We start from the raw sequence: 17,615 nt of genomic DNA, 5'->3' as shown, positions 1-17,615 counted from the left end.
GCTAAGCTGTGTGGATAGAATGCCCATGTTAAAATAGTCCTTATTGAAAGATATTGATAACTTATTTCTTATCCTATAAAACTCTTCCAACTAACCATTGCTATGGAGGCTCTCTTCTTTGATCATTTCAACTCATATTTTTTTGATCTCATCATTAGGGTCACTTTTGCTCAAACACTTATAAAAGAATCATCTGACTTTATCATTGTTTTTAAAGCAACAAATTTTTGATATAATATTTTTAGAGATGTGCCATTGGCATAATCTATGGCATGTGCAAGATAATGCAACTTTAATGGTTGTCTTGATAAGTAAATATTATAATTATATATTTATTACTCATTATTTGTATAAATATTCAAAAACAACCGCGTAAATAATTCTATCATTTTCTCTGATAATGATTATTAACTCCAATAAATGATGCACAAACTAAATTATATTTATCAAGCATATAGTTAGTATAAAAAATTACAATATTTCAAAAATAGTCATACTCTATCATACCTATCGCATCAACCCAAAAAAGATTTAATAATATGTCAAATTCATCAATTTGGATGTCCAATGCGAACATATTATCATCAACCTGACGATCTTTAAATAATTGAATCAAATAATTAGTATCCCCATATTCAATCTTTGTTGTATGCATCCCTCTTATAGAATTCAACATTCTTGATACCTCAAACTTCATCCGTAAGGTAGGAAAATGCATCAACAGTTCTTATACAGGCTTCTGTCATTGATTTAAGAACTAATGCTTTCTCATCACCCATGTTTCTACATGATCTAAATAGGTGTCGATCTTCTGATCTAGCCAATTCATTATTCTAGCTTTTAATAAATTTTTGCACCTTCCAACATTCATCTTCATCCACTGTAAACCTAATCATATCTATACAACCCATTCTAGTCTTTGATTTTTGAAAATTTGTTTGAGAATTTAAATCAAAATCCTTCTTGAAATCAGATTTTAAACATACAAAGTCCTTGCATTTTATCTTTCTGGAATTTGACTAGTAATTGTAATGATCCTTACGAACACTAAAATTAACATTACAGGCATACATGCAGTACAACTCGTATACCTTTTTCTCATCTTTGTACACATCCTGTGTAGAAGGGTACAAAATGTTAAGAAGAGGAAACACATCACAAGGTGTGTATAAGGAGAACTAATACACAATCTGTGCAAGCTTGTACACAGTCAATACATAGCTTGAATTGACTATATACAAACTTGTACACAGTCAATACAAAGCTTGTACAATGTCAATACATAGCTTATACACATTGTGTGTAAACGAAACAAACAACATTAAAATAAAACTTCCTTTGTTAAAATTTTACCAACAAATTAGAAAAAAAAAATCATTAGAGGAAACATAGATAAATAGTATGTTTATAAACTCTAATAGCTACACATTTATAGGAAACACAGTAAAACTGGAGAGAAGTTTAAAATTTACCGATAAGTTGAAACCTATAGCACCTCTATCGAAATTACTTTCCGTTTCATACCGTAAATTCTTCATTGTTGGTTGCAGTTTTGTTACCTTCAAGTCTTCCTGGGTGTTTGCATACCGTCTTTCAGTCTCCACATCTTGTGAACATGTCATCTTCTCGCAGCATGCAACATCCTCCTGTAAACCAATCTTCATATTCATAGGCTATTCCTCATTTTTTTTCCTTTCTTAACATATATCAAAAGTTTTATTCCGCATATTGGGGAGTTTATTTCTTAAAATGAGCGTCAACCTTAAACCTTAAATTTCAACGGAATGGTTAAGGCCTACAAAAAGTCAAAACATCACTTATGGGCTAGGTCTAGTCATTGAGCTAGGAAGAAAAAAATAAATATAAATATATATTAAAAATCCACATGTACAATTCACGTGTCATGATTTCATTGGAGTTCACACAGAATTACACCGGAACTCCGCGCTTGATAATTTCCCCCCTAATAAATATATTAGGTTAGTTTACGGTGTCATAACATCTAATATTTTTATAGTAGAAGAAAATAAGATATAAATGGATGAGAAATTTCTCTCAGTTTTTTACTTGTATTTGGCAAACAAGATCTTGACAGTCATCTTAGAGAAAATAACTGTTCAAAATTTATGTCTCAAACTATATATTTTATGCATGACCAAAATCCTCTCCAAAAAAATTTATAAGAAGCAGAGAATATGCCTACTTCGCATGTTATCTGAAGGTTCATTGAAGGTTATAGGAAGATCCAATAAGTCTTCCTAATGAATAAATGATACTTCTTTCAAAGAAAGTGATTGATCATTTTCATGCCGAAACATATCAAAATTCTCAATCAATAAATGATACAATTCACAAGTTTTGCAATGAAAAATCTTCAAACCATCAATGGTGAAAGAAAATACAATCATCACAACAGAAGCACAATCAACCAATTAGAATTATTTGAATTTACAGAAACTAATCACCATGCCTGCTTCTCTATAGGGGGAACAGAAGCAAGTTAATATGCACAAAAATGAAACAATGAACTAACAGATACAAACCATTTACAGAATTCACCAAGCGACAATTGATGGTCGACATTGAAAGAGATAAAACAGCTCAAGTCGACTGGCTGCAAATCCTCTCAAGTTAAGAGCAGCAACCGCCACCTGCGCTTGCTTGTCTCTCTTGTTTCTGTTTCAAGATGGTATTTTTTACTACAGTAGAGCCTTCCTCAAGTAGACTTGGCACCTCCAAAATCTGATATTTTAGGGGAAAATGGTTGAAACAAGTATTTATAGCTGCTTAACATTATGAAATTTGAAACATAGGCTTCGTTTGGGACAGAATAGGTTTAGACTACTGCTTTTTCCCAACTTTCAAAAGATTTTTGTACTAAAAAGTAGCTTTACAAAGCATTAAGAAAGCCGTCCCAAATGAAATTTTTGAATAAAATGGTTGAAACAAGTATTTATAGCTGCTTAACATTATGAAATTTGAAATATAGGCTTCGTTTGGGACAGCATAGGTTTAGTCCATTGCATTTTCCCTACTTTCAATAGATTTTTAACTGAAAAATATCTTTACAAAAAGTACGAAAGCCGTCCCAAACGAAGCCATAAACATCCAACTGCATGCAAAAGGTCTTGGTCGGATAATTTGATAAGATGGCAAAAATGTTTGAGATAGTATCATCACATTCTTACTTTTTGAGCAACATCCAAGGGGATTGTCACATAAGTGTAATGTTGCATGGGAAAAATCAAGCTTCTGTACAAGCTAATAAGCTGTTTCCGTTGCCAAACGTCTGATAAGAGCAGGAAATGATCACAATGACATTATTTGTTCCAGTTGAAATATGGATAGATCCATAGTACTATGTTTCTTAATGGTGAAGATAACTTCTACTATTATCATTGTAATCATTGCATGCTGCTTTTCAGTTACATTGAAAAGAAGCTACTTTTGAGGTTGAATATTATACCAACAGATTTGATAGATAGAATAACAATTCTCAATTAAGAGGATAAATTAATTGATAGATTTGAAATGCAAGCGTTGGAACATGAAAAAAAAATTGCACAATCTAAATTATACTGCGAGCAGAATTATTGGCCATTAAGTAAACTATCATAGATGAAATGATAAAATGTCAACGTTAGTTTTCACATGTATTGATACAGACTGATGGGTCTATGTTTAGCGTATACCTTATGTGCGAGTTCGTTGAAACATTTCTCCACATTTGCTCTTGTTTTGGCACTGCATTCAAGAAAAACGCATCCATATTCTTTGGCAAAGGCAATGCCTTCTTCTTTTGTTACCACCCTTTCACTCTCCTGATAAAATTTAACTGATATGGTTAGGATGATAGAAACATGAGCGCTGAATCTTTGAAATTAGCCTATGAAGTAAATCCAAAAGGTTAATTGAATTCAGAAAACATTAGCTATGAGAATATAGAAAAAATAAAGAAGACAGAAGTTATCAAAAGCACAAACAAGGATATTTAAGTGAACTTGTTGCGATTTCTTCTTTTCGGGTGAGGTTCTTTTTTTTTTTCTTTTTTTCTTTTTTCGCGTGCAAGGGCTGCAAGGGGCATAGAACTGCCTTAATTCAACATTGAAGATTTTAACTCAAGCAAAAAAATGATCAAGTTCCAGCCCACCGTCGATATTCAAGCATTGTTTAAAATTGTGCAATATGAGGCTCATCTTGAGGACTGCCTCATCACAATTCTAGTGAAAAATGCCTCGAGCTTTTTTTATGAGGCTTACAATCTTGGCTGAGGCGTGCCTCACTCTATTTATGTATGTTTTTTTTTTTATTAAAACTTAGCTAAATTGTATAAATATTATGTTATTTTTCTCCTTATTTATCCAAGCTAGAGTGCCTTAATTAAAAATCGAAGAGCTTGACTTGAGTAAAAATTTACAAACTTACGACCTTAATTAAGCTAAGCAAATTAAGTTTACAAGTATACATATATCATCTCAATTAGTTTAAGCCAAGCCATAATAGCCCGCGGCATAAGAGCTCGCCCCTAGAGCATTCGACCGAAGATGCGCTCATTCTCAATGGGCTACTCCAAAAGAATCATCCTAGTAGACCTTCACCTTGAGGGCACTCACCATAGGAAAAATCGTCTCTCCATCAACACTTGTTTTTAATCAAGGCCATTTGCCATTCATAAATATCCATAATTAAACTAAAAGAAACACACACCTATAAAACCCAAGATTACAAATTCATTGTCTAAACGTGTCCCTAGCTCACAGTCACTTCCACCCAAAGGACTCATCTCTCTTCCTAGAAACTCGCATTCAGAAACTCATTCTATATGTCAGGGTCCTAAAGACTTACCCCCAAACACTCACCTCCAATGACTCATCCAAGGCACTCGTCCCCGAAGACTTTATCCCAAGGCTGGCCTCCAAAGACTCACCCAAGATATCTGCCTGAGAGGAAGAGGGCCGCATCAAACATAGGGGATCACATGTACATCATCAAGCTAGTCTACTTGTATATGTCAGCTTATATTAGTCATATCATTTACTTTTTTTTATTTATTTTAAGTGTATAATTTCCTGGGCAAAGAGGCATATTTTAGACTTCATGCTGTGACGATTAGTTACAAAGATATTAGAACTTCCTACTTACTTTCCATACCCACTAGCTTCTCTCACTTGATTCTCTAATTCTAATCTGCTAAGAACTTATTAGTAAAGTCGAATATTATCTTATGAACAAATTTAAATCCAACATCTTCTATAGTGCAATGAACATAGATTGATGTCAGGGACCAAAAGACAACTACGGCCAAATGGTATAACTAAATTACACTGGCTCTAAATTCTTGACTCATAAAGTTCTCGTAAAATGAGGGCAAAATCTCTGGTTAATGTTTTATTTAAAAACCAATATGCCTTCTGAAAATTTACCCGGAACCTAAACTCGTTAAAACTCTCCTCATCAACAAACAAAAAAGAAAGGATCGCGAAGAGGCTGGGACGCGAATTTTCAGAGCCCACACCCCTCTTAATTCTATAAATAAGGGGTAAAGAGGCATGTTTTACACTTCATATTGTATAAATTACTTCAGAAATATTAGAGCTTTCTACTTACTTGACATACCCACTAGCTTCTCTCACTTGATTTTTTAACTCTAACCCGCTTAGAACATATCAGTAAGTCCGATTATCATCCACAAACAAATTTGGAACCAACAATCGTACCCAATTGGTCATGGTTTTCAAAAGGGCATTGTCATGAAAGTGATAAATTTGTTATATTAAATGATTGCATTGATGTTCTTCTTGTATGTTGCACCTCGACTCGATCTAATTCATTATTGTGAAGGGGTTATATTGGGTTAGGGTTTAACATCAATAGCCCACCACACTGTCTTCGCACCTATGTGAACCTATTAACCATTTTAAAATGGAACACTGATCCAAATAATGCATCCATCCCCACCTATCATTGTACCACACCTTTTCTATAGCATGCATTTATTCCTCCGTCTATAACCTCATCAAGCCCCTCATGTCAATCCTTGGCTTACTTGCATATGACATGTCTATCACTACCCCTCACATTCTTCTCTAACAAAACCCGACTGTATTACCCTTAATGCTTTGGTTCCTCACCGCATGCAACACTAAGCCTGTCAAGAATCTCTATCACTAGACAATAACCCACCATTATGCTTCACATAAGTTACAAGCCATCATTTTTGCATGTTTGCACCCTAAAACCATAGGTCCTGTCACCTTGCATTCATCCACAAGCTTCATGCTTCTTGTTTGGAAAGTGTAGACCACCAAATTGGGAATAATAACTTCTATCTATAATAAAATCCCCTTCCATAAATGTAAGTTAATTAATCCTTCATTAACTCAAATACATTTTCTTAAATCCCAACATCCTTCTTAAACCTCATGTCATCAAAATCTTACTGTAATGAAAAATATTCATATAATCCTTGCTTTAAAATGATTATTACTCACCTAATCATGGAAGATCTCTTAGACATGCATCAGATACTCCTTACTTTGATCCTGAAAAAAACCTCACCATCACTTGGAACCCATAACTAAATTTTTAAGTAGCCTATGTCTTGAACATATAAAAATATATCAATATGATTGATGGCAGCAAATTGAAAAAATTTCTCAAAATGATAATGAAGCTCATTATATTACTTGAATAAATAAATTGCTTGTTAAAAAAAAAATCTTATAATTTTGAAGATCATAAAAATAATTATGTTGATCAATCTCTATGGTTATTATATTATTATCAGAATTGTGATAAACCTTATGATCACTATCCTAGATATGATCATTATGTTAATCAATCTCATTGATCACCACATAATCAAAATGAGGGTGCATCTTACAATAATTGATCTCTTAAATTTAAATCTTATGACTAATCAGCACAACCATCATATCACCCCCGATCCCAAGACACATAAATCGAGACTGATGATTATAGATCTCCTCGTTCTTCACCATACTAGCAATCATTTACTCCCACTAGTGCATGCACCTCATGTAAATCTCTCTCAACATGTATATGAAAGAAAGCATCAGGTATTATATGCCTAGCAATGCAAGCAAGCGTAAAAAGACTAAATCAACAAATTTTGCAAAAAACACAATTACAAAAGGCACCTGAACTCAAGAATCATTTGGATCCTTCGAAATACTAGATAATTCAAAGATAAACCATCCATTATCGAATAGTGATTGCGATAATGTAGAAGTGGAGAAGCTAGATGTTTACATGTGATACACAAGAATGTGTGCTATGATGAAAATATTGTTTTATTAGTATCCATATTTGATGATGTATTTGTGATAGACTTTCAGTGAGTTACTGATATATTTTCTGTACTTGATAAGACAATGCCTGATATAATAAGAGATGTCAATCTACCAAATGAGGTTAGGTTTGAGCCAAAGTTTAACAAAGTATGGAAGAGATAGATGTTAATCCCGAGTCTTAAAAAGCATTCCATTATCATTGATCATCCTCCTCCTATGCTATTGCCCACTCGACCACTGATTGAATTTTTCTTTCCATTGCCTATGCTATTGCCCACTCGACCACTGATTGAATTTTTCTCCATTGCTTCCACCACCGAATTGTCATATAGGTGCTCAAGCATAGTAATCTCATGCATGGAGATGACTAAATTCTCCAACAAGTGTTAAGACTATTGTGTAGGATGCAACTTAGTTCATTGTATTTTTCATGTTTCCTCGTACAAGTTGACTTCATACAACCACCATAGTTACGACCATACTATCATAACATCCTTGCCTATGTTATTAATATAAATCATGATATATATCAAAGTTCAATTCCTAAGCCCACAAAATCTCCATAGGTTGATGATCAATCACAAACACTTCATTGGATTCTCATTTATGTGGACCACTAGACTATAGCACCTATCTACTTCTGAGTGTATCTTGAGAGGTGCATAATCCAACTCTGCTTCCATCACCATCATGACCATCACATTTCAAATCTTCGGGCAAAAAGTTTCTTTCGACCAAGGTGAATGATGTAAGATTCTTTCCCATTTAAATCCAATAATATCTCCATTCAATTTTTACACATTTTCCTATTGTTTTGCTTGTTAAATACATGATAGGGATACATAATATGTTGTCATAATACTTTCAACTATTTCTATTATATATTGAAAACCCTATTCTATATAAAGTGTGCCTTTGGGCTATATGAGGATAACATTAACGATTTAATGCAATTGAATTCCTCTTATTCTTCCTTTTTCCAATATTTCCCTTCTCACCCAATTACCTAGTATGCATCATAACTAAAAAATCATATCATCTAAATAATCTAATCTAAAATAAAACTAATCCTAATATAAATAAAATGAAATTATTATAAAATTCTAAATAGTACAAAATACTAAAAAAATATTCTATAAATAATCTAAAATTATTTTTATGCATTTCTTATACTATGTCAATTACTTTGGGACAAAACTCTTGTCTTAAAGAGTTATGCATAAGCACTTTCCATGGAAGATTAGTTTCCATGGTGGAGACGGTGGAACCACTTTATTATATCTCTTAAACTCTTCAACGAGTGATATGTAGACATAGGATGTACAAGATGGAAGCTTCAAAGCTAGACACCATCATACATTTTCCTGTGAATGGTACTATAGATATCCCATGGTCACATTAAATAGCAAAAGTGGTTAAAGAAATTCAATGTTTTTTTTTAAGTGAGGAAGTAGGTAGCAATCTTGAAGCTTGTGGAATAACTCCTACATTTAATATATATATATATATATATATTTAAGAATATCATGATATATTGATCGACTTCTCTTCATCTTAATAATGTTATTTACCATCTTGATAATATGATTTTGAATTGTAATATATGAGATGATCACATAAATAACCATTATAATATATATTGATGGCATTCATATTCTTTATAAGATAAAGGAATATCATATGAATATTTATAGTAACAATTGTATTATTACGATTAACGAGAGAACAAAATGATGTAGGGAGAGATCAATGGGAATCCTATTTTCCATGAGATAGAATCTATGAAAGAAAGAGAAACTAGAAGAGAGATGGAGAGGAGAGTCGAGAGAATAGGGAGGAAATCTATTAAATTTTATTTATAATTCAATCATAATCAAAATAGCAATCATTCACCCTTATTTATATAACTATCTTTAAACAATAAAATCAAATTAATTTCAATTAAAAACTCATATCATCTAACTCAAAATAAGATAATTTGATTAAATAAAATAAAACTAAAATAAATTTGAAAACTATATTAAACACAAAAATAAGAAATAAATGTTCTAGGATTATTCTTTACGCGTGGTTTGTACTTTTCCTGATATGCATATCCTTATATGTACATATAAATATATGTTAGTTGCTCACAGATTATTTTCTTATAGAGTGGCTCGTCCTTGAAATATAAAAAGAAAATAGATATAATTTTAATGATAGGTTTTAACGGCATAAATAATAAGGATGAAATAAATGGCTAACCACATTATCATTCACATAAAAGCATGCATAATCACCCTCACTAGAGATAACTGTCTTTTTAAGTCTAGCCATATTCAGAGCACTCTCAATCAAAAACAAGCAAGGATTCGTCCATAAATCCATAAACAACCTGGTGCTAAACAAGTGTAGTAATCTCCAGGACACTGAATTCAGAATCCAAGGAGATCTCCGCTAGCATCTTGTACTCAGATCATGGCACAAGAAATATGGATTGATCTCATAGATTGATTCCAACAGAATATTGCCCAAAAAATTCCGAACTTTTTTGTGAACTCTCAACTGTCACGTTATATTTCAACAAAATAAAGACACTATGGAAAGAGCTAAATAACTACCAACGTAACTTGCTTATATGTTCATGTGGAAACTATTTGAGGATGGGTCAAGCAACACCCTGCAGCATCAGATGGAGTACATTATGTCACGTGTAATGGGATTAAACACACTCACTTATGCGTATTGAAATTTTACTTTAAGAACACATTCACTTATGCGTAAAATTTGATTGTGTCGATCAATCTGGTTATTTTATTGTCTCGGACATCAAAGCTTGTCATATACATTGAGGGGTGCAAGGGGTTTACCCTATGCTTGGGTTTGGGTGCAGGTATATTGAAGCAGATCAAGATTGATGGTGGTCTTGGGAAAAAAATTCTTCCGTACAAAGCCTTGGCCACGTGTGCTCGAGCGCCCTGAGCTGAACGGCAAAGAGCAGAGCGCCACAGTGATATAGAAATGGCGTTGTAGTAGATCAAGACAGAGATTTGGTCGCCGCAGCGCTGTGAAACAAACTAGATGGTTTTCTTTCTCGTTTTTCTGAAGGCTTGCGTTCCTTGGGGTTATTTTACTTGGCTTTTTCTTGTATTTTGATAGTAGAGAGATTGAGAACGGTGGATGTGAGAAGAGAAGCAAGGAGAGAGTGAGAGAGAAGAGAGATTTGTACTTTTTTCTCCCAATTTTCATAGTGGATTTCTTGACGTGGTGTGAAACTGTGATTTTTTCCCTATTTTGAGTTTCTCCACGTTAAATCCCAATGTCATTTACTTTTCCGCTACGTTTACTTTCTTGCTTGTTTCGTCATTGTGGTGTTTACTCTTCTTCATCATCATCCCCAACATCACTCGGTAGTGGACTCTCCATAACAACAACATTTGGCTCAAACCTCCTTATTTATCACATTTGTAAAAGAAACTATACATTATTATCAATGCAGCAAGAACTTTCCTAACAAATTTTAGTGGAAAAGACAACTCTTTCTCCTTATTTAATAAACCTTTTAATTTATGGAAGAGTTTTATGGAGCTTTTAGATCATCTTGCTAATGCCTACCCATCTTCACTCAAGTTCGTGGCCAAAATCTCCTTACGGATTCATTACATAAACAAGATTTACTGTGGCCAAAATCTCCTTACGGATTCATTCCATAAACAAGATTTACTGTCACAAGAAAACGTTAGTGCAATCTTGGACAGCAATTGTCCAATGGCAATGGAATCGATGAGATGGCTTTTGCCATCAAAAACCACACCACCTTCACAGACCGAGCATATAGAAAGATCAGACCCATTATAACCATTGTAAAAATCAAGGCCACACAAAAGATGAGTGTTACAAATTGCATGATTATCCTCCTAGCTTTAAATAAGACGACTAATCCAAGAATGAAATGGCTTCCATTACCCAATCCTCTACCATCTATGATGCACAAACACTTCTCAAGGAGGTATGCAGTGCTCGACACGTATCGGATAAGACAAGCGTTCGATACACCCCGACACGTGCAGACACACCAAAGACTTGTCCAATTAAAAATATATATATTAAAAATAAATTAGACACAAGAGCCTTAAACATTTTATAAAATTTTTTAATACAATTTCTTGTAATTCAAATTTTTATTTATTAAAAAAATAAAAAATTGAATTTCTTATTTTCTCTTCACAAGCCCAAATCAATCGCTCGTACTCAACATCTCATTCCCAAAACATTCTCATTTTCATTGCTCTCTAGCGGGTTACAACTAGGGTTTCACAACAATGCATAATGTCATCTCTCTAATGTCGTCACATCATTAATATTTTAAAATCATCTCAACAATGAAGTCTGATGTTGTCTTGATATTGACGTTCAACGCCAACATTATCACGTATATGCTCATTTTGTATCCTATCTCTAAGGGTAAAGTCACTCATCCACGTAAGCATCCTCATCTCTGCAATACTCAACTTAGTATTATGCTTCTTTTTTAATGGCCAACATTCAGCACCATAAAGCATTGCAGCACCATCATCAACAAATTAGTTTGGCTCACCCAACTACTACGTAATTTCCATGTTGAGGCCCATTCTCCTATGCTCATTTTTTATGACAACCAAACTACCATCTAAATCGCCACCAATTGCACCTTTTATGAGCACACCAAGTGCATCGAAATAAATTATCAATTTATCCAAAACAATGACAATTGGCTTTATCAAACTCATGCCCATTAGCTCCAATCTTCAACTCGCCGACATGTTTAACAAGCTATTTGCTTTTGCCTCCCTATCCTCGCTATTATCCAAGATGGTTGTTAAGAATATCTATAATCGATCTTGCGGGAGAGTATTACCAGAGTTGTTTTCACCAATTTCACCATCCTTCTACAGTTCTACCCACCAATCTTTCTCGGATTCCTATTGTTATTTTTTCTAGTATTATCAGATATCCCTATCCTAGCCCTTTTCCATCAATATATTTAGAATAGTTGTATTTGTACTGTCTGTGGAATATATCAATGAAAAATACTTCTTTTGTGTTGTATTCCATCATTCTAAATGCATGCACGCAGATATTCATCAAAACTAACCATTAGATCATATTATATTAGGGGAATGCAGTTGGAGAAAGTGTGCAAAAGGTGGTATCTAATAGCCATTTTTCTATCAAACCACTAAATATCATATTTTTTGATATGAGAAGGAGAAGAATGAACACATGTTCCTTCTCATGCACAACTCGGACAAGACTTTGAAGGTCAAAAGGGAGATAAAAAGTAAAAGGAAAATAGATTCATGCGTCCCTGAACTATTCTAGGGCAATACGTATTAGTATAATAACTAGGCTCTTATGGACTTCCAGGTAAAATTTTGGAGTTTTAGGCCTTGCATAGAAAAATTGGAATGCACAAATCACAACTTTTTTTTTTTTTCATTCAAATGATGAGCATTTTGATAATGAAGACCACATATCATACCTTATCCACTTTATTTGCGACAAGCATTTTGATACAATCTTGATTGGTGGAATAGAGTTCTACTTCTTTTGCCCATACTTCAAATAAGTTGGTGAAAGTTTCTCTTTGAGTCACGTCATAAACTAAAGTGAAATGAAAAAAAGTTAGACCTTCTTAAGTATCAAAAGTGCCAAAAAAAATTTAATGGAGAAAAAAAAAATACAGGTATAGATAAAAGGAAGAAAGAGAACAGATAAAGTGTATTTCCAATAGAAATACAATCGCACCAATCAAGCAGTCTATGATGTCAAAATGGAAATACGTCGTATTCCATGCACATTAAATATTGGATATTCTATAAACTTATTGATTAGAACAAAATGCCCTAATATTACAAGAAAAAAGAAACGAAGAATGCCACTCAAATATCATAATTCAAATGTTTAGAATTGGAATTTTATGTACCATTCTCCAAAAGTTTCTGATGACCAAAAACAAATGACTAAATACTTGTCAGTTCGTTGTTTTAATTGCTGAACCCTGAAATTCTTACGCTTGATGGTTTTTAATTCATGATAAAATAGTCACAGCCATAACGCAAGTTAGATGCTTGTTTCAACCACTCTCAAGAACTGCATTTTATTGTTATGGTTCTCCTTTGTTCTTAATCATATGCTGATTTTTGTCGGTACAGGTTTCAATGCAGTTGAATTTTAAAATTATTTGGCGATTTGTTTATATAAATAATTAAAATATATGAAATCTTATGGGAAAAAATAATGCTTTGAATCATAGGCCTTTGATTAAAAGTAAAACTTCTTGAAGTGTACTTTTAGTTTTTTATTCATTAAATTGATTCTCGCCATCTATGCATAATCACTTTACAAGTGCAGTCTATGTTTGTTTCAAATATATTCTCAATTATATCCTAGTCCCATAAAAGTATAAAACTCATATAGATTATGAATCTCTCTCTCTCTCTCTCTCACTTTGTACATGATAGTCTTTAAAGTCTGCTTGCATTGCATTCGATGTTTAACATCCTAATCATTTGAATATTACAGCAAACAAGAAAAAATAAGTAAATTTATGAAGCTTACGCTGAACAATCAAAAGCCTACGATTTCCTTGGTTAAGGGATCAAGCTCTTTGCTACACATTATTGAATTTTTGTAAACCGAAGTCGACGATCATGAGTGTTGAAATATCTTGAATTCACGGCCAACAACTTTCGGTCTACAAAAATTCAATAATGTGCAGACAATAACTTTCCATGTATAACAATCCAACAATCCGAGGAGATTTTCTTTCATTTTCATGAGCGGCAAAATAGCTGCTAAACTTTCATTTCGTTGTTTTTCTTCTTGCATTACTACACTTCCGGAGCCCCACTCCTGGCGGGACCTAGCAGAAAGTCTCGCTTCTTCAATCAATTCAGATTTAGGTGATTTAGTGTGAATACTTTCCTGATACACCTTGGCATCAAAAACAGCCAATGATTAAGAGAAATTCAACAACAAAATAGTAGTTTCTTTTATTGATAACAATGAAGTAAGAACAAAAGCAAGATACAATGATCCTCTTTCGAGAGCATGATCTTCTCTCCAAATCCTAGACGCCGCTAGGATCCCTCACCAACTATTGGACAGCAAACAAGCACACAAAATTCTGAAATAAGAAAAAAGAAAACCCTAATCTTAGCTTTAAATAAACCCTCATAATCTTCCCTTCTAAATCAGCAACCTTCCTAATAAATTTCCCTCCCCTTATTTGAATTTCAATTAGGAAATTTCTTTCCTAATTGACCCTCTCATATTGTAGTGTATTAATTTGTTGTTGGACCCCACCTCCATACCCGACTCCCCCTCTCCTGTGTCCACCCCCCTCCTCCCAGCCGGTCCAGGCACTGCTGCTCGCGGAAAAGAATCCCCTGCTTGCAACGGGAACCATATCATTTCCATCTATAGCAATGTAGCATTCCGTAAGCAGATACATTCCATTTATTTTATCTAGTTAATTCAAGATTCAAAAACTAAAGACTGATTTTTAAATTTGTCTCTTTCCTAGACAATTATTCATATAGTTGTTTGTACAAATCTTTTAATCTATTTTACACATAATAAGGGAATAAAATTCAATTATAAAATCTCTCATTGTCTACTCACCTCTCTTCCCATTCTAATTTTGAAGAACCACTGTTCACATATTCCTTCAGGTTTCACATCCAGCATATAATTTTTAAGACAATGTCCCATGTAATATCTAAATCTTGTCCATTTACAGAACTAACATTTTACTTCCTTCATTCACTAATTCCCAACCTAATTATCAAATTACGCAAAAAATACAAGCTTTATTCTCAACTTTTCAATAAAAAAAAGTTGACAAGAAATGAATCAGAATGAGACCTCTTCATTTAATCAGATTAAAGTGATGTCATACCTAGAATAATTCCTTGAGCATTTCTGAAATAGGAACTAGTTAGCGTCCTGAACTTCTCCTGCCCAGCTGCAGATTATATTTGAAAGACGAAGAACAACAGGAATTAGGCTAATGGGAATCATATAAATAAAATCCAATACTTTTAACGGATAAATGAGTTAAAAAACAATTGGCAAAGAAAAAATAAAGCACTAGGAGTAATATATAGACTTCAAAGCACCACATTACCTGTGTCCCATATCGTAAGCTTCAATTTCTTGCCACCAACTGTAAGATGTTTAATTTTAAAATCCACACCTGGTAAAGAAATTAAAAAGTAATTGACAATCTGAAAATAAGAATATAAGAGCTAAAACCAAAGTCATCTCTTTGGAAGTCAAAATACAAAAACGCTATTATAATCTTAAAGAGCATCCATAATCTAGATCTAGAACAAAAAGCTATAGGCTGCTGAATCTAAAATCCAGCAACGAAATCAAGATTCTATGCTACACGGATACATGCACAAGTGACACACCACAGATGAAAAATAGAAAGAGAATCATTTGAAATCATTATTAATCTTCTCGTATAAATGGAGAGATTTTTATGTTTGTGTGAGTGTACATAGTAAAAGCACAATTACTGTTCACCACTATGCACACTCACAAAAACCAGACAAAGCTTCGGTCCGGACTCTGAATGTAATAATCTCTTGTATAAATGAAGCGTCGTAGTTAATATTAATAGCAGCAACAGTAGACCCCCTTCATCCTAACTATCTGGGATAATTAAGATCCTCACTATGAGGATCATAAATTACATATAATCATTTTATAGTATTAAGAGCCCTATCTATTTCATCTACACTACTCAATACATCTACAGAGGGTTTTTTTTTTTTTTCCACAAGGTAACCAAAAACAATAGCAGCTTACAAATTCTGCATGATGAAAACAAAATTAACGGCGATTTTAGAAACAATTCTCTTCAAACCAAGATGATAACTTCATCAAAAAAGAACCTTAATGCGATTAAGAACATGACCTTCATAGCTTACAATCTCAAAACCCATAAAACATGCACATAACTAGCTATCCCTTACAGAAAAAATAAGTAGATTCACATAACTAGCTATTAAGTTGGTTTGCTGAGCCATAAATTCTCGTACAAAATCTGAAACCTCAATGAAAAGGCCCCGTAGCTATTAAAAGAAAATGGACAACAAAAATGAGTCATGCCTTCAGAAAGTCAAATGATTAACATTGACTATGTACGATGGAGATACCGATCTCATCAACAAATAACAAGTCCTTCCAATCTCCCAATTTTGCTCCTTCATTATGGCATTCAAAATATCTTCTTTTTCCCCCACAACTTTCACACTTGGAATACTGTTCACGAACTGGCAGATAGAGATAAAATCAATCATCTCTGCCTTTCTTTCCAATCAATGCTTTGAACTAACCTTGAGCTACGAAACAAAGCCCTATAAATATCCAATTATTCATTAAAGAAGCCATAATCATCAGCCTACTCACCAATTATGACATAGCCCCAAAAACCCCAGTAAATTACGAGTAACGCAGCAATTTACCGACTTACATCGCCCACTAAACTGTCAATAATTGAAAAGACGAATGCCAAACATTCAACCAACCGCCTTCCTCTCTCACAAAAAGTTAAAAAATGTCAATTAAACCAAACCCGAGCCATTAATAATAGCAATCTCAAACTCAGAATCCCCAAACCCCAACAGAATCCACTATTTCCAGTCGCAACTGATTCAAAGAAGTCACCACTGAATAAGAAGATAGATGTACCGATTGTGGGGGTTAAATCATCCACATGGTTGGAGATAAAGCTGACGAGCAGACTACTCTTCCCCACTCCAGAATCCCCGATGATGAGGATCTTGAAAGAGTAATCATAGCCACTGCCGAAGCCCGATGACGAACCCATCCGGCATCAATTTCCGATCTTAGGGCGGCGCAAAATCTCCTCTTTCTCTGTCGCTGCTCCTTCACTTTCTGTATCTTCACTCGCACTCTGGGGGTTGGTAGGCGGAGAGGAGAAAGGAAGAGCTGGAGGAGATACAGCGGTGCTGAGAATACAGCAAAATATAGGAAGACTATGAATTAATAATAAATGAGGAGATCATTAATGATTTAGGGACCTAAAATGCAACGCGTCGGCATCTTCGTGCTCTCGCCTGTGAGGACGACGCAGGAAGAAACAAGTTGGAGAATGTTTATTGTGTAAATCCTCTTTGTTTTTTTTTTTTTTTTTGTCAAAAGATATTAAAACCGCGAACATAATAAATTTAAATAATATTATAAATATAAAATATATTCATTAGAAATAAATTTGTATTCAGATATTTTTTATTTTAAAATAATTTA

General features: G+C 33.7%; 1 protein-coding gene across 1 annotated transcript; it reads right to left on the bottom strand.

The window, feature by feature from the left end:
• Positions 1-2,356: 2,356 nt before the first annotated feature.
• On the bottom strand, positions 2,357-17,495 carry LOC110097656 (ras-related protein RABC2a). Its single transcript, XM_028699548.1, has 7 exons — positions 17,390-17,495; positions 17,037-17,297; positions 15,463-15,531; positions 15,235-15,300; positions 12,814-12,935; positions 3,693-3,821; positions 2,357-2,742 (listed from the first exon to the last, which is right to left on the bottom strand). Exons 2-7 carry the CDS (start codon positions 17,173-17,175, stop codon positions 2,632-2,634), a joined length of 636 nt encoding a protein of 211 aa, XP_028555381.1. The 5' UTR covers positions 17,176-17,297; positions 17,390-17,495; the 3' UTR covers positions 2,357-2,631.
• Positions 17,496-17,615: the final 120 nt, after the last annotated feature.

The sequence above is a fragment of the Dendrobium catenatum genome, unplaced genomic scaffold (assembly GCF_001605985.2).
Source record: "Dendrobium catenatum unplaced genomic scaffold, ASM160598v2 fragScaff_scaffold_1338, whole genome shotgun sequence".
Classification (NCBI taxonomy): Eukaryota; Viridiplantae; Streptophyta; class Magnoliopsida; order Asparagales; family Orchidaceae; genus Dendrobium; species Dendrobium catenatum.
The sequence above is the reverse complement of the archived record's forward strand: the minus strand, read 5'-3'. Positions and strand labels throughout refer to the sequence as shown.